This window comes from Syngnathus typhle, linkage group LG14, assembly GCF_033458585.1.
Source record: "Syngnathus typhle isolate RoL2023-S1 ecotype Sweden linkage group LG14, RoL_Styp_1.0, whole genome shotgun sequence".
Taxonomy (NCBI): domain Eukaryota; kingdom Metazoa; phylum Chordata; class Actinopteri; order Syngnathiformes; family Syngnathidae; genus Syngnathus; species Syngnathus typhle.
Genome location: NC_083751.1, coordinates 9037677 through 9063075, shown reverse-complemented (window position 1 = coordinate 9063075; position 25399 = coordinate 9037677). Strand labels below are relative to the sequence as shown.

At 39.8% G+C, this 25399-nt stretch overlaps 4 protein-coding genes, 2 non-coding genes and 1 pseudogene across 9 annotated transcripts; 6 read left to right on the top strand and 1 right to left on the bottom strand.

The window, feature by feature from the left end:
- Positions 1–27: 27 nt before the first annotated feature.
- On the top strand, positions 28–7240 carry cluap1 (clusterin associated protein 1). 4 transcript variants are annotated; one of them, XM_061297647.1, is made up of 15 exons: positions 32–383; positions 1880–1907; positions 2614–2745; positions 3157–3198; positions 3346–3457; positions 3740–3824; positions 3929–4108; positions 4375–4470; positions 4561–4644; positions 4725–4858; positions 5095–5236; positions 5945–6017; positions 6116–6247; positions 6398–6447; positions 6931–7240. In XM_061297647.1, the coding sequence occupies exons 4-15, from the start codon at positions 3177–3179 to the stop codon at positions 7099–7101; spliced, it is 1281 nt and encodes a 426-aa protein (XP_061153631.1). In that variant the 5' UTR covers positions 32–383; positions 1880–1907; positions 2614–2745; positions 3157–3176; the 3' UTR covers positions 7102–7240. The 4 variants fall into 4 exon arrangements, with proteins under 4 accessions (XP_061153633.1, XP_061153631.1, XP_061153632.1 ...); XM_061297649.1 differs by having other exon boundaries at positions 28–383; positions 1880–2745; positions 3157–3261; XM_061297648.1 differs by lacking the exon at positions 1880–1907.
- On the top strand, positions 612–824 carry LOC133167602 (small nucleolar RNA U3). Its single transcript, XR_009718059.1, has one exon. It is a non-coding gene; the product is annotated as a small nucleolar RNA U3 (small nucleolar RNA).
- LOC133167605 (small nucleolar RNA U3) lies at positions 1067–1263 on the top strand (annotated as a pseudogene).
- On the bottom strand, positions 1496–1609 carry LOC133167608 (U5 spliceosomal RNA). Its single transcript, XR_009718064.1, has one exon. It is a non-coding gene; the product is annotated as a U5 spliceosomal RNA (small nuclear RNA).
- A 665-nt stretch (positions 7241–7905) lies between the features above and the next one.
- On the top strand, positions 7906–10200 carry ccdc124 (coiled-coil domain containing 124). Its single transcript, XM_061297650.1, has 5 exons — positions 7906–8064; positions 8499–8676; positions 8788–8977; positions 9090–9195; positions 9413–10200. Exons 2-5 carry the CDS (start codon positions 8518–8520, stop codon positions 9615–9617), a joined length of 660 nt encoding a protein of 219 aa, XP_061153634.1. The 5' UTR covers positions 7906–8064; positions 8499–8517; the 3' UTR covers positions 9618–10200.
- Positions 10201–11486: 1286 nt separating this feature from the next.
- On the top strand, positions 11487–16903 carry kcnn1b (potassium intermediate/small conductance calcium-activated channel, subfamily N, member 1b). Its single transcript, XM_061297645.1, has 9 exons — positions 11487–12395; positions 12673–13095; positions 13183–13278; positions 13707–14125; positions 14617–14758; positions 15450–15560; positions 15644–15771; positions 16011–16080; positions 16436–16903. The coding sequence occupies exons 1-9, from the start codon at positions 11487–11489 to the stop codon at positions 16718–16720; spliced, it is 2583 nt and encodes an 860-aa protein (XP_061153629.1). The 3' UTR covers positions 16721–16903.
- Positions 16904–17568: 665 nt separating this feature from the next.
- uhrf1 (ubiquitin-like with PHD and ring finger domains 1) lies at positions 17569–25368 on the top strand. Its single transcript, XM_061296823.1, has 17 exons — positions 17569–17721; positions 19297–19459; positions 19566–19832; positions 20191–20342; positions 20637–20852; positions 21059–21174; positions 21275–21461; positions 21537–21660; positions 21859–21966; positions 22253–22357; positions 22524–22630; positions 22723–22885; positions 22959–23096; positions 23191–23287; positions 23711–23859; positions 24069–24167; positions 24242–25368. The coding sequence occupies exons 2-17, from the start codon at positions 19307–19309 to the stop codon at positions 24386–24388; spliced, it is 2328 nt and encodes a 775-aa protein (XP_061152807.1). The 5' UTR covers positions 17569–17721; positions 19297–19306; the 3' UTR covers positions 24389–25368.
- Positions 25369–25399: the final 31 nt, after the last annotated feature.

Below are 25399 nucleotides of genomic sequence, written 5' to 3'. Positions count from 1 at the left end.
TTGGGTCTGAGGAAACTACTTAAATAAAGAGACTACCAATTTAAGTTACGGTTTGAATATATCGACTCATACTAATGCCACGTACCGACCACCCAAACAACAACTATTAACAGTCAGCGTCAGTGAGCTGTTTTCAACCTGTGCATCGATCAAATGGTTGCAGATTTTCGTGTGTTCACGAAGGTTTAGAGTCACGTGGTTCACGTTGACCCAATAGAATAACGATGAACTGAGCTCCTGATGGGAATAGCTTTTAATGACCAACAAAACGAATTAGTCATTCGCCAAAAACAATCCGATCTTTGGATACATTTCGGGACCGAAAGCACAATAGCTGTTTGATGAATATTTTGACGGGAAAAAAACACAGCAAAGGATCGTGGGTACGTGATCGAGCGCTCAGCCAATGATGGCTGTGTTGCCAAATACCCTAATGACGTCGGCACTCTTTCTAATACAATCTAAAGTTTAGATTGTAAAGACTAGACCACGACTAGTAAAAGACTATGTTTAGAATTATTCTAAACATAGTCCTTTACTAGTCGTGGTTGCCCTCTGGGTAAAAATGGTACACTCGCAGATGACTTCCCGCCGCCCCTCGTTGATGAATTAAGACTATACTTTCAGGGATCATTTCTATAGTTTTTAACTTGAGAAATGCTTTTCTAAAGTGACGGTCTCGCTAACTACGATGACGAGAATCGATGTTCCTTCCTGAGCGTGAAGCTGGCGTAGGATAATGATTTATCATATGTCCTTCACCTTTGATGAACGTTCTTTACTTCCTTGTGGAGTATTGAGGGAGGGAACATGATCAGAGTAGTGTTTTAAAGTTGTTTAAGACAAAACTAAAGCAATCTGTAATGATGTGCCTGATGTTTCTCACGACGTCCGTGTAGATGAAGTCAAATAACAATGGCAGCAACCTGTCATGTTTCTTTAAATACTTACCCCGTAGCTATAATTTAACATGGCTTAATTTGTTTTACAATTTAGACATCGACACATTATACTGGTTATACTTGCAGTTAGCTTCCGTGCCACACGAGGGCCACCTTTTGATTCTTAGTAATTAATTTCCCCTCAATGCTCTAACAGGTCACTTAGGGGGGTGAACGGTTTGGCTAACTACGATGATGAGAATTGATGTTTCTTCCTGAGCGTGAAGCTGGCGGAGAATAATGATTTTTTTATCGCAGATTCTCCGCTTTTGATGAATGCTTCCTCGTGGAACATTGAGGGGAGGAACATGATCAGAGTAGTTCTTTGAAATTGGTCAAATGTATTTTATATTAGTAATTAATACTTCGATTATTGTTCCTTACATAGTATAATAAGTAGAAAATATATTAATTAAATATTGATCATAATCAATAGTTTATATTATAATGGGATGGATGCTTATCACATTTCGCTGGAACTCGTGTAAACACAAAATGCCTGAAATTTATTTGTAAGAAGGATTTTTGAATGTTTTGCTTTTACAAGTTTAGGAAGCTCCGCTTTCGCAGAGCATCAAAAAATTAAGATATACTCTTGTTGTTCCTCCCCACGGAAATCTTTAGTAAAAGGCGAAAGATTTATACGATCTGAAGAGAAACAAGAGTGAACTGACTTTGGCTCGTCCAAACGAGCCACCCCATTGCCGGTCTCACCAAAGTAACAGGCGGTGTCACACTAGCAACCATTTCCTTTTAATAAAAATAATAGATCTTCATATATTTGCTATATTTAGGAGGCCTTAACACTCAACTAAGATGTATAGTTCAAACATGTATTTGGTGTTCAGAAATGTAGTTCGTCCTCGTAAACACTGTCGGCGCAAAGGATAGTGGGTACGCGATGACGTCACTCAAGTCCTTTTTTTTTTTTCCAACAGCGTCGCCTATCGATTGGGTGTGAGTATTGTAAGTAAAACCAGTTCTGTGGGTTCACCTACCTTTTGGCCATTAGTTTTTCTTTATAGTGTAGGTAAATGGAGAACGAAAAATGATGCGATTTTTTGTTTTTGTTTTGCTCTATTAAAACAACTAACATCAAAGCTTTTCTTTTGAAAAAAGAAAGTAATTGAAAACTAAAAACGGCTGGTATTTGATGTACTTTCATGACTTTAATCTACACAAATCTGGAAACAAAATGCAATCGTAATTTTTCAACCTAGATAGATAATTTAAGCCAGTCTTCAGAAATGTTCTGTTCTCCCTTGTGGCGCAAATGATCGAGGCTTTTGACGTTACTGGCATGGGTTGGGTGTAATTCACCTCCACTGCGATGGTGGCGTTCGAGGGTTAATATCATTTTTGTTGCACCGGATATGAACATACCCGATTGGCTTTCCCTTAAATTAGATTAGGGTGACCAGACGTCGTACCAGTGTTGCTTCCCAAAAAATTGTGTCCTCTTTTTCAGAAATCCAAATCTGGTCACCCTAATTAAAATCAAGTAATTGGGTGGGCCATGTAAAGTGGGGTTTTTTTTTCAGCTTCAGCTGTTGTACGATGCGCTTTACCAATAAATATGTATTGTATGCAAAAAAAATTAAATATAGAAAGCACAGGCACGCTAAACATTTGATTTCTTGATCTTGCCTCACAATTCCAAAAACGGTGACAGTGCATAGCTCAACATCCTCGTCTCCCATTGGACTCGAATGGAGCATAGCAATTTCTGATTGGGCGAGCGGCACTGGTTCTTCCGTGTAGTAGATCTCCGAGGGCGACTGACCGACAGATTCATCATCAACAGGTAACCCCTGGCGACTCCCTGTAAACAGTACACTCAAATAACTATTAACAATTTTTTAACTGTGAAAAGATTATTAAATTGTACACAGTCGGTTGTGCATTTTCACCGACTACGCGTTCACTTCGCTTTTTCCATGAACCTTGTCTCCCGAAAGGCACAAAGGTCTCTAGTTTCATGCGGTAATGTGCCTTAAAAATGTATTTGGCCACAAAATCGTCTTAATAAAAAAAATCTTGTTTTTGTGCATTGAAAGTTGACGATCGAGCGATTTTATCATGTTGGCTTTCAAGCGTTCTCTGGATAGCATTTTTGCTATACAGTATAGAACATTATCAATTGCTATTGAAATCTGCTAGAATTGAAATTCATTGTCACTTACACTTGTGCTTTTCCAACCCCTTTGCAAACCAGTGAGGACAACAGGGGTCACAATGTCTTTCAGAGATTTGAGAAGTAAGCCATCCTCACCATCTGACACAAACCAAACCCAAGAAATGTGAATGTTTTTGCACTCTTGTATGTGATCTCACATTTGTTAATGTTTCTGTTCTCTTGCGTATGTTCTCACATTTGTTCATGTTCATCACCTTCCAATGACAGGTTTCACAGAAATGATGAGAGCGTTGGGCTATCCCCGCTTGATTTCAATGGAGAATTTCCGAACACCTAACTTCAATCTGGTGGCAGAAATCATGTTATGGCTCGTTAAAAGGTACAACCATTCATCTAATTGGAATGTTGGTGTATCTCTAACTGAAACAGGAACTAAAACTTTTGTTAATATAAACTGAAATTATGTTCTACCTCATTGTTTTGATCATTGGTGTATTTTTATTGCAGGTGAGTCTTTGTTGTGATTAGATCAAAACATAACATTATTTGTCTTAATCTTATATGTAGACGAGAGGCAGTAGTGTAAACACATAATTAATTATTTTTTCTAATAAGTCCCCTTGAAGAAAGTTCTCATTTTGCACCCTATTCCAATATGTAGATATGAACCTCAGATGGATATTCCTCCAGATGTAGAGACAGAGTCGGACAGAGTATTCTTCATAAAGGCCGTGGCTCAGTTCATGGTAATGTGTCGTCTTAAGCATATAAAACAATACAGTGGTAGTAGAAGTTGTTTTAACATTGTGCAATGTTGGACCTACTGCTCACTTTTCTGAACTTGTTGCAGGCAACCAAAGCGCACATCAAGCTGAACACCAAGCGCCTCTACCAGGCTGACGGCTATGCAGTCAAAGAGATGATAAAGATCACATCAGTGCTGTACAGCGCGATAAAGACCAAGCAGATGGGGCTGGAAGATCAAGTTGAAGAGGACAGCAACAAGTTTAAGTTTGACATTAGTTCACGGGTAAGATGCTTATTAATATGAAGCAATTTAATCAGTTGGGTTTCCACGCAAACAATAAGAACTTCTCATGCAGTATTTCTTAGAGCGTTTGCATTTAATATACACACCACTGAAAACTACAACAATCAGATCATTTTATAATGAATATTTTTTTATTGCAGATTGTATGCTCCTACCCGCACCCACCTACATTGTTTCTATTTTAAAATCTGTAACATCTGGAATTGTATCACAAGTGTGTACTTTCCCCTCTGTCTTCCTGTTAGATTTCTGACCTCAAAGAAGCTCGGCACCTAGCCTCGGAGGTCACGTCAAAAGGAGCATCTTTGTATGATTTACTGGGCAAGGAGGTGGAACTTAGGGTGAATGCAACCACACAGTATCTCATCTAATCGATGGTGACTCCTTGTTGTCTTTAAGAATGTCCGTGTGTGCGTGCGTATTATGTTTAGGAAAAGAGAACTGCGGCCATTGCGAGACCTCTGGAGATCGATGTGACTGAAAAGGCTCTGAGAGTAGCCATCAGGGAGGCCTTGGTCAGTACTCTTTCTTTTACTGCCATTTCTCTAAATATGTTTAAAATTGGGAATTGACATGTATTCTGTTTGTTCTCAAGGAAACGGTGGAGAAAACCAAAGAAATGCTGAATAACATTGTGTCTGATGAAGCCAATCTAGATGCCAAAATAGAAAAGAAGAAACAGGAACTAGAGAGAAGTCGGAAGAGACTTCAAACGCTGCAGAGTGTGCGGTCAGTTCACAATGTTGCCATAAATGAATCAATCTCCTCTCACACGGTAAAAGCCAACAAAAGAGCATAATGTGCAAATGACGATTTAAATGAATTGATAAATCTCTTTCCTATGAGAGAAAATGAAAATAAAAAAATACATTTTTTTATTTATTGTTAAACGAAAAAAGTCTGAGAGGCCCATAGGAACAGAAGTAATTCTTAAAACATTTTTTCTTCATGCTTGTCTGTGTTAGACCAGCTTTCATGGACGAATATGAAAAGATCGAAGAAGACCTGCAGAAGCAGTATGAAATCTACGTGGCAAAGATTAAAAACCTTTGTTTCTTGGAGTCCCAACTCGAAGATTACCATCAGCTGGAGCAAGAACGGTTTGAGGTGGGTGACTTGTATTGTTGCTTTCACATTGTGGGTGGTTCTAGAACGGATACAGATCGGAATTTTCCATTTAAGTGGCAATCATTGTATTTTCTCCTAAGCCCAACTTTCTTTTAGTGGCACATTTGAGTTCTCTTTTGGTGTCACATTTGAGTTTTAACAAATATCTAAACTAACTGATGGGATGTATGGGAAAGATTTCTAAACAGAAACATACTCAAAGTAGTAAATAAGATGGAAATGTGTCCACGGGTTTGGTTAGTCTGAAAATGTATTTATCTCCAACTTCTCAAAACCTATTCTAAATGTCATATTTCCAGTTTGATTACTTAGTTTAGAATGAACAGCTCAGTGTAGTTAGTGGTTAGCTCATCTGCCTCCTTGTCAGAAGGTTCAAATGTTCCCTCAGGCCAGCCTGCGTGGACTTTTGCATGTTCAACTCCTGCTTGTTGAGATGCATGTTGGGGGAATTGAAAACTCGAAACTATGCATAGACATGAATGTAAGTGAGTTATAACAATAATTGTTTGTCTATATACACCCTGCAACTGACATGCGACACTACCTCTTGCCCAAAGTCACAGCTCCAGCTCACGCGTGACTTTAATAAGGACAAGCGTAATTAAAAATGGATGGATCGGCTGAAAAGGCTGTGTGCCTCGCATTTCTTACTAGCTATTGTATGATGTCTTTCTTTCCCCCTCGCAGGAAGCTGAAAACACTCTGAGGATGATGCAGCAAAATCTGAAGGAGGAGGACAGAGATCTAATGAGGAGCTCATGTGAGAACTCTCAATAACGTTGATATCCAATCAGCCACCTTAGTATAGGATGGAGTTGACAAGTGTCATGTTGCGTTCGTTCTATGAATTTGCTTCAGTGAAAGATGTGGACTCCGACATGGATGTTCTTGAGGATGAAGGTGACAGTGATTTGGAAGAGTCTCGACCCTCGAATCCGCGGCCCACTCGAAATGGCTCGATGGCTGCCAAACAGATGAGCGATTTGTTCAGTATGTCATCTCGAGCTATTTATTTGTTGAGCGATAACTATCATGTGGGACGAAATCTGATGAATATTAGAATAATCCAAATGAAAGTTGCAACACTCAGAGTATATGTTTTGAATTATCACCAATTTATGTCCATATATTTTCTTCCAGGAAGAGGAACAAGATTCACCGGGAACATGCAGGGGGGTGACAGTGATGAGGTAAATAGTTTCACAAAGTCGTGTCCAGCACGTACAGCTGCTACTTCTATCCAAAGAAGAGCCTCTTCAGTATTTTATTTCAAAGATTGTGTTTTTATTACTATCTCACCCATCTCTTTGCACCCACCTTTGTGTTTGAAGCCTGCGTTAGCAATTTCCAAAAGGCCAAAACAACTGAAAGGACAGGTTTGTGCAGGGCCAACGCCTAGTAGTTTATTCTTGTACTTTTGTGCAATAAAATTAGATTATCCACCCTGACATTTTCTGTCATTGGATTATCCAGATCAAATAAGAGTTCCCATGTAAAATTTCCCCCTTTAAATTAGTATACACTTTAATTTCCACTTGTAGTTTTAGGATATGAGCAAAAATTCTATACCATCAATAGTGCTTGTTTTATTTAGTGTGTTTCCTGTCAAGATACAACTATTAAATACGATATGGCCCTTTTTTAATGGCTTTTCTGCCTTTTTTCTATTTCAGTCAGAAGACAGTGAGATAGAAGTGGATGAAGATGATGAAGAGGAGGAAGGCGAGGATGAGAGCAAAGAATTAGATGATGACAGTTTGGAGGACGGTGTGGCCAGAGCCCCTCGCTCCTCCAGAGGACGCACGAGACCCCCTCTTTTCGACGAGAGTGACAATGACTTCTGAACTACAAAAACAAATGTTTATTTCTACTCAAATACAGATGTGCTCTGTCATATATTCTATTTTGTATTTTAGCTCATCGTAGATGTTATTTTTTGTTGTATTGACTCGTAACATTTAAAGATTTCATTATGGGAGCACAGCATCTTGATGTGGTTCTCTGTACTTCGATGCTCTTATATTATATACTGGACCGGTTTAGCATAAGAAAAACAAGTGTACTACTTTCATAAACATTGATGTTATAACATCATAACAATACAATAGCAGTAATTAAGTATATAACTTTTAGATCGCCTATCCTTAGCAGTTCAGAAAATATTTGAAGCAAATAGACTTGATTCAAAACTCCTGCAATTACTAACTACTTGCATTAAATGCATGAGGTCTGAGGATTGCTATTTATGAGCTTCAGTCCACGATTAATTTATTTAAAATAGTTTACCTTGACTTGCTGCGTTCAGTGGTAACAACTAGACTTCGAGGAATGTGGGATTTCCCATCACTATGTGATCTTCGTGCAAAATCAACCACGCACCAATGTTTGTGTCGTGTTTTTCTTTGGTGTTAACGTCGGAATGAAATGTAATTGTTGATGCATCATTGCCATGACATTGGCGTCATATTGAAAGAAAAGCGCTGCAGCCGCTTGGTATTGCATGTTGCGATATGGCACCTGTCACTCCTTTCTCTTCTTTGTTTGTAATTTTGAGCCACGACAAAGCAAAACACTACGAGGTTTCAGAAAATGAATTCATAGTTTCATTTTTAAATTTTATTTCACACGTATTGGAGCCAACAAGAAACTATTTTATTGTCACTTTTATTCAGTGACCGGATTTGCTGACGTTAAAAACAGTGGACTCACTTGCCCCTTACGTCATCAATGTGCGTCGACGGGATATGGCTGATACCGCTACGAAAACAAGACTGTTCTAGCTACGACCTGAATTTAATTTCATACTGGTATGGTATACGAAATGTTGCTCTATTTTCTTTGCTGCATTATTATCGTCACTAAATTGGCGTGAACAGGAAAGAAGAGTGACAAGTAAACAAGCTTGACATGTTTATTCAGTAAATATCTGCTAGCAGTAGCTGCATTTCGATCCAGAATTGATGCCTCAGTTTGAAAACAAAAGCATATCATATTGGTGTGTTTGACTGTTTTTGGGGTTATATTTTTGGGGAAAACTGCCCGTTATTTTGTGACAGCGTTACCCTTTTCGCATTTTAACATGCAACGTTGAACGACTTAAAAAATGATGGAATGCTACGAGAAACTATATAAATAATATACAGTATAACTTTTCAGTTTACAATTCATTTAGATTAATTTACAATTCATTTAGATGATCAAAGACTTTTCATGGTGACAGCTTGTTCTTATTTCATGTCAGGTGAACGGCGGTTGCTGGGATGCCGAAGAAGTTCCAGGGCGAGAACTCCAAGGCGGCCACAGCCAGAGCCCGCAAGGCTGAGGCCAAGGCTGTGGCGGATGCGCGCAAGAAGCAGGAAGAGGATGATGCCCTGTGGCAGGAAACTGACAAACATGTCCTGAAAAAAGAGCAGAGGAAGGTAAACCCTGACCCTAATCTGATCTATAAAACATCCTGTCCATGTTTTGTGGCCAGTTGTTAACTGTTCAGAAAAATAACACGTGTTAGTCTATTTTTTCTGCATTTGCAGGATGATAAGGAGAAGAAGAGGATTGAGCTATTAGAGAGGAAAAAAGAGGCCCAGCGACTCCTGGATGAAGAGACTGCCAGAATAAAAGGCAAATCCCAGAAGGAGGGTGGAGGTGGTGAAAAGTTGACCCGGGCCCAGATAGAGGAGTCTATTAAGAGTGTCCCCCAGCCTCAGCAGCTCAAGCCAAAAGGTAAACTCAAATATGAAGTTCATGTAAAACCAAGAGTTAATTTTGCGTGTTTGTCTTTCCATGAAATTAGCTCATCTTCCAATCATAACATCTTAAAATTTTAAATCCACAGACAAGAGCCATCTGGAGATTCCACTGGAAGAAAATGTGAACAGAATTATGCAGGAGGAAGGAACTGTGGAAGCTAGAACTGTAGAAGATGCCATTGCTGTGCTCAGGTAACAATAACAATCATGACAGCATTCTTCATACTTGCTTTTTCTGCTTCACAACAGTTTGTATAATTTTGTCTCTTTCCCCCGGTATGGTTCATTTTCACGTCATTGGAACTTTGAACATAGGTGGCAGATCGTGGTCAAGTTCAGCCCAAATATTTGTATGTCTGTACAAATATGTTTATTCATAATATAGGCATGTTTCTTTCTTCTCTTTCAGCATTACACCTGAGGACCTGGACCGCCACCCGGAGCGGCGGATAAAAGCCGCTTACACGTTGTACGAGGAGACCAATTTGCCTCGCTTGAAGAAAGAAAACCCGAACATGAGATTGTCTCAGATGAAGCAGCTGCTGAAGAAGGAGTGGATGAAGTCTCCTGAGAATCCTCTTAATCAAAAGTTTGCGGCATACAACTCAAAGTGAAGGCACTGACCGTCCCATCCACATTTCCCCGTAAGCGCCCAACTCCCATTGGAAACTGTCTGTTGCACCTTGGAGACTTTTAGTGCCAGACCATCTTCATTCATCAAAAATTGAGTATCGGTCGTCCTAATACTTGCCACTATGTGTCAAACCAATTTGAGATGACTTTCGCACAGCATCGTGTTAACACTTAAAGAGTAAGAGGTTGATCTCACATTAATGTGTTCAAGTGAAATATTCAAAGGTGAGGACAAATGCTGAGCTTGGTACTGTGTGATTATTATTTTTTCTTTAAATTACAAAAGAATGTTCTGTCTCAGCCAACAAATTGTTATAAATTCAATGATGAACTTCCCCCCCCCCCTCCCTTTAAGATCATCTTTGTGTTTGAGTGGCTGAGTTGAGCACCTTCCACCTGACTGTGGCCATTAGTTTGCTGTGATTTTAAAGTCTAATTTTACCAGAGATTAAAGTGGACGGTGACATCTGAGCTAATTCTGCTGCATGAATGTCTTATTGATCATTCACATTGTACTGATTACTCATTCAATAGAAGATTAAAGGGGCGGGAAAACATCTTCAATTTGCAAGACTCCGCTCTCCCTTCGAGTGACACCAAATTTGCCTGTAGAAAAAGATTTGTGTATTTGCCAAACGTTGAAGAAAAGAACATACATCCTGAATGGGTCTCATGACAGGTCAGCTACAGTGTTGCTGTCACAAAAGATTTCTGTTTGTTTCTACAACACGACAACGTTCACACGCATAGCTGCTGAGGCAGCAGACTTGCAGGCTTTGTCGTTTTGCCTCATGCCAAGTGGACAAAAATTATTGTTCAAAAAGAACATGCCTTTAAAACTGCTTGACAGCTATCACACTAAAACTTGCATTATATATTTGGAAAAGAATGCAGACAAAAATTTGGGTGAAATTGTTTCATTGAAGAAGTCCGTGGCAAATGTCCGAGCACCAAAAACAAAATGAAAACGTTTCATGCACTTGTTTATTGGGTATCACAGTTTGGATTTATCCTTGGGTGTAAATCACTGCTTTCGTGGCAACATTTGCTCATTGCAGGTTGGCTTTGCTCTAACCCATCTGATGCATTCACAAGCTGATTTAATAATGGGACACTTTTGTCCAGCCTTACGCTTGTGTCCGGGCAGATAAGAGAATCTGGCAAAGGCCTTTGAACCATGGCGCATCAATGACGAGCGCAACTCATCTTTTATTTGCCACTTTGCTTTGAAAGCAAGGTGGTTTTGCTGATGGGTTTTTCGCTCGGACTTGTGATCTTACACTTTCATAGTCTGTCCGCTGTTGTTTGCATCTTAACTTAGCTCCCGCCCACTCCCGTAAATTTGCATGGCAACCCTTTACCAGACCAGCTGCCCTTTTTTCTTTCTTCACACTGAATTCTAATCATTACTTTCAAAGGAGGCCGTCTCCAAAGTACCAGGATCAAGTGTGCACATAGGAGGAAGCGCGCCCTCGCGAGCCTCTTCTGAACACTTTGGTTCTGGAGCTTTTCCAAGCAGGAACCCTCCACTCCTCTTCTGAAAAATAAGAAATAGACTGGAGCAATCTTTTTTTTGTCTTTTTTGGGGATAGTGTTTACTGACTTAAACCAAGGTAGGCACCAACTTTAGTGCACATTATTGGTACTTCAATTTATATATTAACGTAGATTCAGATAGTAAATGTTAATTACTGAAAACCTGCAAAGATAGTGTTAATTGTGTTGTTTGGAGAAAGAGATGTGTATTGATTGCATGTTCTGATGAGTTAAAAGTAGAACATATGCATGCAATAGCTGGTACTTTTATTTCCACATCAACTGTGTTATTGTTTCAGCTGTTTCGAAATACCATGCGGTTAATTCTGGTTAAACCCACAAATGCAACCCGACGCCTCGATACAACGGGTCAAGTATTCCGTGATGACGAACGTGAGGGTTGCACCTCAAGAGGTCAGTCACTACCGACCAGTATTCCTGAGGGGATACATGGACAACACTCAGGAACAATTGATGCTCCTTCAATTCCCCATGAAATTTACAATGGAGTCATTCCATCCCCGAAAGTGTCCGCTCAGATGTTACCGCTACAAACTGAAAACATGAGCATATCTCAGAGGACGAATCAGGACTGGCTGCTGCTTTGTGGCCAAGTTAGCGGTGAGGGGGCCGATTCTTCCTTATCCCCAGTCCAGAGACCAGGCACAGGTATGGGACATCCAAACAATGACACATGTGCTTGTTCCTGTTCTGGTGCACAGCAGCAACATCCTGAAACGTCTATCTTCCATGCCTCAGTACAGAAGTTTAGTACCGATTGTTTCATGCCACAGTACCGAAACCAACAAGAGCAAATGTCTCTTCCCCGACAACAAACTTGCAATCATTTCAAAGATGCCAATTCAAACTTTAACATCCCACTGCATGCCGCCGACGAATGTCCCGTGAAAATCAAGAAACTTTTCCAACATTCTCTGCCTGCCGAGAGTGGCGAGCCCAATTGGAGAGAGCGGTGTCAGGATCGTGAAAAGCAACACGCACGTTACTCTGTCAGTGGTGGCGAAACCTGGAAGCCCCACGACGATCCACCCATCATCCTCAAATGTCATCATCTCTCATCCAACCATATGACCAGAACACCCTGCGCCCAGAGGTCTTCTACACCAGCCACTAACCACAGTGTGCAGTCCTTCTCCACCAGTCAGTATAGCTCTTTTGACCATCAAGACTTAGTAGAGGAGGCAACGAGAAGATATAGTCAGGTACACGATTATTTTCAATCTCATAAACCCATTATATTTTGTGCTTTTAACCAGTTCAGGGGTCAGCATCCTTTTGACCCCAGAAGTTAATGTATCATTTCATTAGATAAGGAACCATTTTGATACTTATGAAATAGCAGAGAGAACCAGCTCCGTTCTTAAATCTGCATTTGTAAGAAAGAAATTTACTAACATCCGACTACACAAAATAATCCCGGCCCTATTTAAAAACAACGTTAAAGCATTATTAAATGCTGACTGGTCCTTTGTTTTGCAGACAAACACCAATAAGCATCTCAGTGGATCCAAACTTTCGCCTACAAATCACATCACTCCGTCTGAAGTCACAGAAAGAGGCGCTCATGGCAATGGTGATGCCGTGGGGTCGCTGGCCAGCCATGAAACTGCGAGATCCACTGTGGATGAAATCCAATCGGGCCAGCAGCTTCTTCACAGCACCCTCCTGGAGGATGCCTTCTCCAAAGTCATCAGAGAGGATTCAAGTAAGACCAATTGTGAGAACGCCATTACAGAGGATGGTAGCGTACCGCCGAAGAAGGACATCAACTTCAGACTGGGTCAACGTAGAGCTCTTTTTGGAAAGCGCAAACAGCTGAGTGACTACTCTTTGGTCTGTGGGATGTTTGGCATTGTTGTCATGGTGATTGAGACTGAGCTGTCTAGAGGATTTTACAGCAAGGTATTAGAAAAAATAGTTTTTAATTTAGATAACATTTAGTGTAAACTACACTCACAGTGTTAATGTAATTATTTGTCTTTTTTACAGGAGTCCACATATTCTTATGTACTAAAAGGTCTTATCAGTGTTTCGACAACTATTTTACTTGGCCTTATTCTCATGTACCATGCGAGGGAAATCCAGGTAAATATGCAAACATTGTTAGTTATCTGTGGACATTGTTTTGAAGTTGTTGGTTTTTTTTTTTTTTGGGTCGAACGTCAGCTGGGATATAGGAACCTGGGGAATGGAAAATTGATAGATTTACTACAAACCACACTTGAAATAACTACACTGAGGCTATTCTTCATATTCTTCATAAATACAGATCCAGAATTCCATTGTAAAATCCAATACTTGAGAGATCTCAAGCTTAAAAGCTTACAATGACAAATGTTTGTGTTGATGCTAAAAGTCACATAACCTTAAACTCGACCCCTGGTAAACTCAATGAGATTTTTACAGTACAGTAAAACCTTCTTCCAAACAATTTTTTCGTAAATGACATTCTCCTGCTGTTGGAACCAGGAAATGACAAGTACACAAGAGTAACATTCACTTCTTTCCTTCAGCTCTTCATGGTGAACAACGGCGCAGATGACTGGCGGATCGCCATGACCTTTGAGCGAATTCTCTTCATTGTGTTGGAGCTCCTCGTGTGTGCCATCCATCCCATCCCAGGTCGATATGTGTTCAGCTGGACTACTCGACTGGCGTTCAACTACACCTCATTGGTGGCGGACGCTGATGTTGACATTATCCTGTCCGTGCCCATGTTTCTCCGCCTCTACCTGATTGGCCGGGTCATGCTACTCCACAGCAAGCTCTTCACCGATGCATCTTCTCGTAGCATCGGGGCGCTAAACAAGATCAGCTTTGACACTCGTTTTGTCATGAAGACTCTGATGACCATCTGCCCTGGCACTGTCCTACTCGTGTTCAGCGTATCCTGTTGGATTATTGCTGCATGGACTGTGCGCATTTGTGAGAGGTATCAAGTTTTTATTTCTTATTTACCGTATTTTCCGAACTATAAGGCGCACCTTTAATGAATGGCCCATTTTAAAACTTTGTCCTTATATAAGGCGCACCGGACTATAAGGCACACCATTAATGCATCATGTCAGATTTTTAATCCAAATCAAATCATTCTCCATTTTATCTTTTTTATTTCAACTTCAGACGCAACAAATTTCTTTAGAATCACAAAATAATGATCCATAGTCTTTTTGATTCATGATTCATAATCTTCAGTGGGCCACTTATGATTAATTTCATGGCACAATGCTTCAGGCCAGTTTAAATTTAGGAATTTGGTCCATATATAAGGCGCACCGGACGATAAGGTGCACTGTCGGCTTTTGAGAAAATTGTAGGTTTTTAGGTGCGCCTTATAGTCTGGAAAATACGGTACTTTCCTCATTGTACAAGTTACTAAATTGAGTGCTATACTTCTAACATGATGTTATTATGTTCCAAAAGATATCACGATGCACAGGAAGTGACCAGCACCTTTCTGGGAGCAATGTGGCTGATCTCTATCACTTTCTTGTCCATCGGCTATGGTGACATGGTGCCTCACACTTACTGCGGAAAAGGAGTGTGCCTGTTAACAGGCATCATGGTAGGATTTATGACAATCATTCACCGAAAGCAGAAGTTTTTCGTCCCCTTCTATTAAAGGGAGAAAATCCCACGATGGCCACTTAAACAACAGTTCACATTTATGAATCAAATCCACATACAGAACAGGATTCATATTGGTATTCTAATCTGCTCTGCGCATATCCCCGTAATGACAAAAACACGAGGAGTAAATGTTTTTGTGCATATTTTGTAATTGGACCAGGAGTATTTTCATTTCTGATCTTCTTTCTAATGTTGCCACTTTTTTTTTCCTCCAGTAAGGGTGGCAATTCTCGTTTGTATTTTGCCCTTCCTGAAAATGCAAGGCCTTATTTTTGTGCCCAGTCTAGCGTGGTCTAAATGTACACATACGGAGTTTTTTTTTTCTTTTGGTCTTTTCATGCACAGTTAAAAACAGGCTTCTGCGCCGCTGTGAGAGTGAACACAGTTAGCTCCTTTCATATAGGAGCACACTGTCAACATGGCGGAGGCATTAACTAACTGCAGCCGGATCCCCTTCCTGAATTCATGACTGGCTGGAAAAGATTAAATGTATTAAAATGAAATACAAAACAGAAAACTTTTGATCATTTATTTCTACCCTAGTCGATTAAGCAAATGTATTCACAAAATCATCTCTACTGTGAACAGTGAGTCACAGTCTAATTAACCACTGCTCCTTTTCTCAGGGAGCAGGTTGTACAGCTTTGGTGGTTGCCGTGGTTGCGAGGAAGTCAGAGCTCACCAGAGCTGAGAAACACGTCCATAACTTTATGATGGATACTCAGCTCTATAAAAAGGTCAGTTGTATTGTACAAGCACCTGTAAATATCTTTTTTTTTTTTTTTTTTTTAAATGTAATTTTAGTCCTGTTTGCCCTCAGGTAAAAAACACTGCAGCCAATGTGTTGAGAGAGACATGGCTCATTTACAAACACACCAAGCTGGTGAAGAAAGTTGATCGTGCGAGGGTACGCCACCATCAACGTAAATTCCTGCAAGCTATTCACCAGTGGGTAAACTTATCACAGCGTAGATTCTAAGGTCCAGTCCGTGTACCATGTCCAGTACATGATATAACGTCTGTAATTTGTAAGATTAATGAGTTCATTAGATTTGTATTTTTACCAAATTTTAGTATTGCTGAAAAATATATGAAAATATGATTATACAACTGTTTTACTATGTTTTACAGTTAAGTCAAAAGTATGACAGCAATAAAATAAGTGCACTTTATTTTTCATGTTTAAGACTGCGAAAAGTTAAAATGGAGCAAAGGAAACTAACTGACCAGGCCAACACCATTGCTGATCTTGCAAAGGTACTCACATCTACAATGTTGTATTATTTTTTTTAAAGCATTTAAAGGGATATCTTATTTTTTTAAATCAGAATTTAAACCAGTACCCAGCTCTCTTAATACCATATCTGTGACTTATACTCTAGGATCAAGAATTATAGTACACTTTGCACACCTTTTTATTTGTCTTGCTAAAGGCACACACACTCGACTATTTAATCAGTTTAACTACCAACTATTTGTACGTATACAAATAATAATTGAATTTTCTGTAACGATGGATGGATGATTCCTGTTTAAAGCTCTTCCAAGTTTGCTAGTACAGCTTCATGGCCAGTAAATGGGTAAGTTTCCGCGTATTTTCTACTTTCTCTAGACTCAGAACATGATGTACGATTTGGTGTCGGACCTGCAGCATCGAAGTGAGGAGCTAGACAGGAGGATTGTGGCCTTGGAAGACAAACTGGACTTGATGCTTCTCAACATGCACTCGCTGCCTGATGTGCTCTCTCAAGCAATAACAAAGATACAAAAAGATTTTTTAGATGATTTGGTCTGCCGTGTCCACCTCCTATCGTCCTCCCGAAGCTCTGAGTGCTGCTCGGTTCCCGCCAGGCCACTCTGTCAAGGCTCCATCTCATCACAGACGCCATATGGATGATAAGAATATAAAATCCGAGCAGAACTTGTGATTTGGATAACTTCACAACAACATACACATTCCGAAAACTTTGAGAAGTTAGTCAACATAGTCATCTTATTTTGTAAATTGTTTGAATGCATTAAACCAATAGCAAGGGCTGCATTAAATGTAAATAATAAATACATGATTGTTTGTGATTAACTTAAGAACATTATTTGTCTATTCCTGGTCACTGTTTTATATTATTTTGTGCAATGTTCTAGTTATTTGGTGACTACAATTAAAAATACTATGATATATTTTTAGTGTGTGTAATTACTGACATAAAATAGGGAACAATTAAACTCAATTTAAGTATGTCATGCATCTCACTGTTTTATATTATTTTGTACAATGTTCAAGTTATTTGGTGACTACTATTGTATATCTCGTGTGTGTAATTACTGACATAAAATGAGGAACGATTAAAATAAATTTAAACATTTCATGCATTCAAACATGAAATGGTGCGCTGCTGATTAAGAACAATCAAGACTGTTAACAGTTTTGCTATTTTTTATTTTTTTTTATCTGTTAGAGGCCAGACAGCTGTGATGCTGAACTTGAAGTGACGATTGACAAGGCCTTGGAACGCCATACGAAGCATCCGCCATAATGTTGTTTACCACAACCAGGGCAAACCATCTGCCATAACTGATATAGAATACCGCATCATCTCGCGATAAGTGCTCTGACGTGAGTTGCGCCCACGAGAATTTCATTTCGCGCGCTGAAACTGAGCGCCATTTACTCTGAAAGATTGACGGTGCTGTCAGCCAATGAAGTGATAGAGTGGGAGACAAGTAGCCAATAGTGAAAAGCAATGGTAAAATCAGGCGGGATATCAAAGTCTTGAAGAATTACTCATTGAAAGGAAGCCAACAAGGATAAGAGTTGGGCTTGTTGGAGCTGCGGATAAGTTACAGGAATTAAACAAACTAATCACCATTTTCTCTTTTTTCCCGTGGACACTCAAACAGGTATGCTCTTGTTCCGCGTCGATTACCATTTTTCAATATGGATTTGATATTTAAAGCCGGAGCCGACCATACTAGAGTTAGTTTACTCGATCGTTACTTGATCACAATGACTTACCACGGCGAACTAATGTGAAACTTAAGACAAATTATCCCTCCCTTTCTCCAGCTGTTTTTTTTTAGCCGTGTATCGAAAGCTGATGTTTATAACTAACAAACTGCCCAGAACTTTGTGCGAGTCACTCTGTAGTAAAGTTAAACTTCGTAATGAGTGAATATGATCCGCTGTCGCTGTTTACGGTTACTAACTAATGATTAAGAATCATGTAATGTACTTGTTTTACCACATGTATGTGCCTGTCGTGAAAACGAAACCCCCTTAAGAAAATACGCTTATTTTCTCTTTTTCTAAAGACGTAAGTTACCCATGCAGTCGAAATAACGTCCAAGTGAAATGCGTCCATAATCTTGGGAATGAGCTACTCTATTGTTACTAGTGTCCCGAATTTATATCCTCTGCTTTTGGGTGTAGCGGATCACTTACACACTCGCCAAACGTCCCGAGAGGTGTTCCGTACATTCACCGTCAGTCACTTCATTTTATTTTTTGGGATACTTCGTTTTAATCGGAGTGGACAGTCATATTTAGGTTCGTTTCATTGTCAGGGCGACGCCACATTATTTGCTAGTGTTCCCTCGCGTCCGGATGTTCTTGTTTTTTAAAAGATCTGGGCGTGGTCTCAGCAGTTTCCCGCACTGTATTTAAATGAGATTGTGCCCTCCCTTTGTGATGTGCAAGAACGACAGCCCATTTTTTCATTGCGTCACACTAATGTACTGTACATTGGTTTGGGTGAATGAGAGCGATCGCTTAAGTACGATCTATTTTGACTTGGGAGAGTTATGGGGACAACATTCTATTGCTTTATGAAGTTTTAAAATGCATGATTCGGCTTTGAATGCATGTACGTTTTGTGGAAAGAGAAATCCCCTCAATTCAATTTTAATTTGGGACATGTAATCAAGCTGTCAATAGTAATTACCTAGACAGTTCAGATTCTGAAATGAAATACAATGCATTTCAACATGTCTGATCTGGCAGGCCTTTTGGCAAAGAAAAGCCCGTTAACTTCACAGCATCAGGCGTGAGGCATTCCCGGTTTGCATGTTACAATACTGATCCCTATTTCAAAAACGGATGCAGAATTTGAAGCAAGTATACTCCACTTTGCATTTGGTATTTCTTGGCTGCATCATTCAGCTGGGGGAGGTGCATTTTGTGCTTTGTTGACTATAGAACAACATTAGCTATGCCTGTCTTCATTTCAAATCCTAAACTACTCGTGTCGTGAGTGACAAAACTGTGCCTCTTGTAAACACCTTTCTGTTGGGTGCCATGTGGATCGTGTAAACAGTAGAAATCAGATGGGTGGCACTTTTGAAGGTGTTCATTGTTTTTGTTTGTCTTTGGTTGTTTAAATCATACTTTATTATTTCGAGTCTTCTTTCAATTAGTCTTGCAAGGTGTTAAGTGGGCAGTTATGTTTTTGAGCTAATCTGGAGTCCATCTCAACACAGGGCAGCTGCAATGTGGATTCAAGTGCGAACAATGGATGGCAAAGAGACCCATAGGGTGGATTCGTTGTCCAAACTTACAAAGGTGGATGAGCTGCGGCAGAAGATTTCGGAGCTATTTAAGGTGGAGCCGGAAAGGCAGAGGTTGTTTTACCGTGGCAAGCAGGTAAGGAGTGATCACGCTAGAGTTAAGGAATGTTTTAATTGACATGCATACATTTCTGTATTGTTGCATACATTTCTGTATTCATGTCTGAAATTCTTGTCATTAGATGGAGGATGGACACACGATATTCGATTACAATGTGGGCCTTAATGACATCGTGCAGTTGCTCATTAGACAGAACACACCCCGTGTTGGAGTTACTAAAAACAAAGACAAAGAAGCGGAGCTTTCCGACTCTGATTCTGGCTGCGGCTCAACCCAGAGTGAGTCTGACAAGAGCTCGACTCATGGTGAGATGGAGGTTCAGACCGCTGGTACCTCTGCCCAAACAAGCCCCCCGCAGCTCCTGGAACCGGGATTTGGATTTTACAAGGTGATTTTTAAACCTGGAATTAAAATTATAATTGTAGTCTCACACCTAACATACCACCCTTACAGAAACAGTGTAGGATGTTTTCTTAATGAGTGGAGAAATAGTAAGGTACATTTAAATTGTCTTGTGTTAAAATCAATCACTGTATTGCCTCGCTGCAGGAGGGCCCACCCGCTCCATGTTTGTAATATATTACTTCCAGCGTTCTAAAAACGTCTGCAACTTCCTGGTTCTGTGCCACTCCATCATTCATTTTTTCAAACCACTAATCAATTATTTTATCCATCACTAATTCCAGCAGATCATTGGAGGTTGTATGACGTTTCTGGATTCATGCTTAAATCTCTATTTGTTCAAGGTCAATGAAATGGTGGATGCAAGGGACTTGAATATGGGCGCGTGGTTTGAAGGCCAGATCGTCAAAGTAACCAGGAGCCCTGTGATTCCCCAAGAGGATGTGGTTGAGGTGAAGGACGAAGACGAGATACTGTACCACGTGAAATATGAAGAGTAAGTGTGAATATTTATACCAACTGTTTGAAACTCGTACCCCTGAGCCTGATCTTTTGTTTGGATAAAGTGTGAACACTTTTTCTACCTGATAATTTGTGTTGCATTGAACAGTCAAACATATTTACATCACACCACTGCACTAAATTATGGCCACATTTTGTATCTTTGATTGAACCCAATGTGGCCACACTTGAAATACTGTCACGTGTTGTTGAGTTGCCAGTGTGTTAATCAGATTTAATTAGTGGTTATGAACCATTAACATGATAGTGTTACGATTTTCCTTCACAGTTACCCAGAAAACGGTGAGATCCCTCTTTTGGCTAAGGATGTTCGCCCGAGGGCCCGGTCTGTGTATCAGTGGGATGAGTTGGAGCCTGGTATGGTCGTTATGGTCAACTACAACCCAGATGATCCCACGGAGCGTGGCTATTGGTATGATGCTGAGATCCAGAGAAAAAGGGAGACACGCACCCTGCGAGAGGTTTATGCAAAGATCATTTTAGGGTGGGTTCAGTGTTGTAAAATGTGATGTTGCGTATATGTTTGCAAATAATAGATTGTCCTTACTGTTTCATCTGCTCAACTGTAGATGAGGTGTTTTAATTGAAATCTCAAGATTTGTTTGTGAAACTTTCAAATTGTCAAGTTTATTGTGCTCTTTTGTTGCATACAACTGAGACAATGTAAAAATGTGTTTCATTCTTTTGTAGAGAGGCAGGGGACTCGCTCAACGACTGCCGAATTATGTTTGTAAAGGAAATTTACAAAATCGAGGCAGCTGGCTCTCAAAATGATACACCCGTTGGATCAGAGAGTCCACCGAAAAGTAAGAATTACTTTTGGTTCCATTTGAAGCATGTAGCATGGACACATGTTTTTTTTTATTTGAGGATCAAGGCTGCAGTGTAAGACCACATTTCTTCCAGGAACGAATGGACCTGAGTGCAAGCACTGCAAGGATGATCCCGATAAAAACTGCCGTTGGTGTAACTGCAACATTTGCGGCATCAAGCAGGATCCTGACAAACAGCTGCTGTGTGATGAATGTGACTTGGCCTACCACACATACTGCCTAAACCCACCACTCACCACCATCCCAGAGGATGAAGACTGGTCAGTATGATCAAGGATTCTGTCATTCATTGAATTTGAGTCATAATTTAACATTTCCCGTGTGACTGGACCCAGGTATTGCCCAAAATGCCGCACTAACTCCAATGAGGTTGTGCGTGCTGGAGAGAAGCTAAAGGACAGTAAGAAGAAAGCCAAAATGGCTTCTGCCAGCTCTTCAAGCCAGAGGGACTGGGGCAAGGTGAGTCCATAACGTCACTCTGTTTCAAATTATTGAAGCATAAAAGGTTTGATAGCCTTTCTCTGTCTGTGGTCAATGTCTACAATGGCTTTTTTGAAGTATTTAGGCTCTCCAACCCCTCTCCTAGACAATCCTAGACAATTAGTGTGCTATACAAAGTTTTGTCTTGGTACACTTTTTATTGTATCCTTTCCATAGGGAATGGCCTGTGTTGGTCGAACCAAGCAGTGTACCATTGTCCCATCGAACCACTATGGCCCAATCCCTGGTGTTCCTGTTGGCTCATTGTGGAAATTCCGAGTACAGGTAAGTGTATCAAGGCTGCATCTGCGGGTGTTCTAGAGCACTATCAGCTCTCAATGAAATCGGCCCTGGCTCTACTAGTCGTTCATCCCTCTAGTCTATGCTGACAGATTGTGTGATCTTTCCAATCATGTGATCAGACACTTACTCACATGAAACTGTACGTTTGCTGTATGCTCCACCTTAAGTGAAATCTTTGTGTGTCTTGGCATGTGAAGAAATTGACAATAAAGCAGTCTTTGACTTTTTCTGACTTTGACTTTTCACTCTACTCTTTTGTTGTTTCCAGGTTAGTGAGTCTGGTGTCCACAGACCACATGTAGCTGGGATCCATGGCAGAAACAACGATGGTGCTTACTCTCTGGTCTTAGCAGGAGGCTATGAAGATGATGTGGTATGTTTGTCTTTTGAGAGAAGTGATTCCTCCACTCCCAAAATACCAATACAATATTAACAATAATTTGCTACATTAAAGCTAGCCAGATAATGTTGTCATTTTCATTCCCCCAATTTACCCTGTGCTAATTTATTAACTGCCATGTTTTGTCATTGAATTGTAGGATGATGGAAATGAGTTTACTTACACTGGTTCTGGAGGTCGAGATCTGTCTGGGAACAAGAGGACTGCTGAGCAATCATGTGACCAGACACTTACTCACATGAACCGGTACGTTTGCTGTGTGCTCCACCTTGAGTGAAATCTCAAATCAGCCACATTTCAAATGTATGTATGAAATGATTTGCTCTGGTCCTCTGCAGTGCACTTGCTCTCAATTGCAATGTTCCTGTCAATTGGAAGAATGGTGCTCAGGCAAAGAACTGGAAGGATGGCAAGCCAGTACGAGTGGTTCGCAGCTGGAAGGGTCGCAAGCACAGTAAATACTGCCCTGAGGAAGGAAACAGATATGATGGGATATACAAAGTAAGATTTGAATTCAGAATCTTTCTTTCACAGATTTGTATTCATATATTTACTGGTGTGTGTTTAACTTCAGATAGTCAAATACTGGCCAGCCAAAGGCAAATCTGGTTTCTTGGTTTGGCGCTACCTCCTTAAGCGGGATGATGATGAGCCAGCACCATGGACCAGAGATGGCAAAGAACGCATCAAGAAACTTGGACTTGTCATGCAGGTAAATAAAATATACTGTTCATCTCCATATGCTGATGTTTACGACACCGTTGTCCTCCTTACCTCAATGTTGAATCCTCTCAATCTTGTGACAGTATCCTGCTGGTTATCAGAAGGAGAAAGAGAACAAAAATGAAGAAGAGGAGGAAACACCCAGCAAGGCAAAGAGAAAGAGGCAGTCTCAGAGCATTGGTAAGATGACTTTCTCCATTTGGGTAGTTTCATAGATATTTCCTAACATTAAAGTGAGTGTAATTGTAAAAGATCAGCACCTTTTGGAAAGCTTCAAGTATGGAATATTGCATTATTTATACTCTTCTGATTTAAAGTGTATTGTCCCAAACAAAATTCACAATTGTACGTGTACAATACTTTTACGACCTGTTGGTTATTTTCAGGAATGTAAATGTTATGCAATGATAACATCCCAAAATACAATTCTATAGTAAGACATTTAGTTGAAAACATTTTATTGGGATGATCAGTTTCCCTGTGCACAAACAAAATCTCTTTTTATTACCTCAGTGATGGGTTCAAAGAAAAATTCCAATACCCCCAGTGCTAATTAATTTTTCAATGTACTTACTATTCAGCATTCTCCTGTTCATCTGACAGAATCCACTAAGAACTCACCAACCAAGAGTCCCAAGAAAGTGAAAGTGGAAGTTTACAAGCTGTCTGGAGAGCAGAAGGCGCTCATCAAAGATGACAGGCAAAACAAGAAAGTGTGGGATGAAGCCATGGAGTCACTGTCACTCGGCCCGGTCAGTTTCTGCTCAATCACATGACAATTGACGCTGGTCATGAAGACAGCAAGGTAGTTGGTTGAAGTGACTAACTGGTCAAGATTTGTGAAGATTCAAGTTTTTCTTGGACAGGATAGGAGAATGAGAAATGCAAAATAAAATGGGTTGTTAGTAAAAAATAGTGTTGCAATTTTGTTTGTAATCATCCTAATGGTTTGCTCCTCCAGAAATTTCTGAACAAAGTTGAAGAGGTTTTCCTCTGCATTTGCTGCCAAGAAGTAGTCTATCGGCCCATCACCACTGAGTGCCAACACAATGTCTGCAAGGTAAATCAAAGGAAAAAAAACGGTGGCTATAAAGAATTTCTTAACCTGTTAATTCTTTTGTTTTCAACATTCAGGAATGCCTTCAGCGTTCCTTCAAGGCAGATGTGTACACTTGCCCGGCCTGCAGACATGACTTGGGCAAAAACTACTCCATGACTGTCAACAAGAATCTGCAAGAGATCCTTAATCAGTTTTTCCCAGGTTACAGCAATGGCCGATGATCAAGAGTTCCTCCAACTCGGACTTGGTAGAATTTAAAAAAACATGCAAAATGTAAGGGCAATTTTCGTTTAGAGACGATAAAGAATTTGTTCCTCTTAATATATTTTTATGAATTATAAATCTACCATTGCTGTGGACTTCAGTGCTCCTATTTTCCATGATGTGTTGGTAATGATGAGTTGTTTTTTTGTTTTTCCCCCTTGTTACTTACTGCCTGTATTCCTATGTTGTTGCAACCGTAAAATGTGATATTACACTTTTTTGGTCCATCAACTTGGTAATGCCACTGGGATAGTAGTGACATTTTTTTTTGTTTCTCTGGTCTCCTTAAGAAATGTCAACTTAATCTCTAATAAAAAAATGTTTCCATTTCAATTATAACGGGTAATTTTACAGCCGTGATTTTAAACTTGCTGTGGCACATTATACTATCTGTTAGGGATATCTTTCACTGATTATTTTGTTTTTAATTTAATCTTTTTTTAAATATTTTGTCCTATTTACCCTGCTCTGCTTTCTTTTTCTATTTTAAGAAATCAAGTCACAACTAGACAAGCTGTCCTTTCAGCTTGTTAAACTGCGTTTTCACTCTGATAGAATAACACAATTGAAATGAACTCCTAAGATATGTGCTTTTAAAGTGTTGTGTCAAACCCTCATTTAGCTGTTATTTGTTGAGTTGTGAAGTGTATTTTTTTTTCAGTCACAATTTATGAATGTGTTATCATTTGCCCCCCCCCCCTGAAGGGATCAGAATTACATGCTTGCTTCCGCTGATAATTTACAATCAATTGCAACAGTTTGGATATCACCCGAAAGCTGGCCTTTGTTGTTGAGGCTAAATTTTGCAGAATGGATTAAATTTATATTTTCAGAAATTGAATAATGTCCATTTTAGTTTTGATATAGTTTTAGAACTGCTTGCACATTTTGCAAATTTGTCATTGCATTGTAATTCAATAAAATAAAATGAAAAATTGTTTTGTCTCGTTTGTTTCTCTTTGAAATTG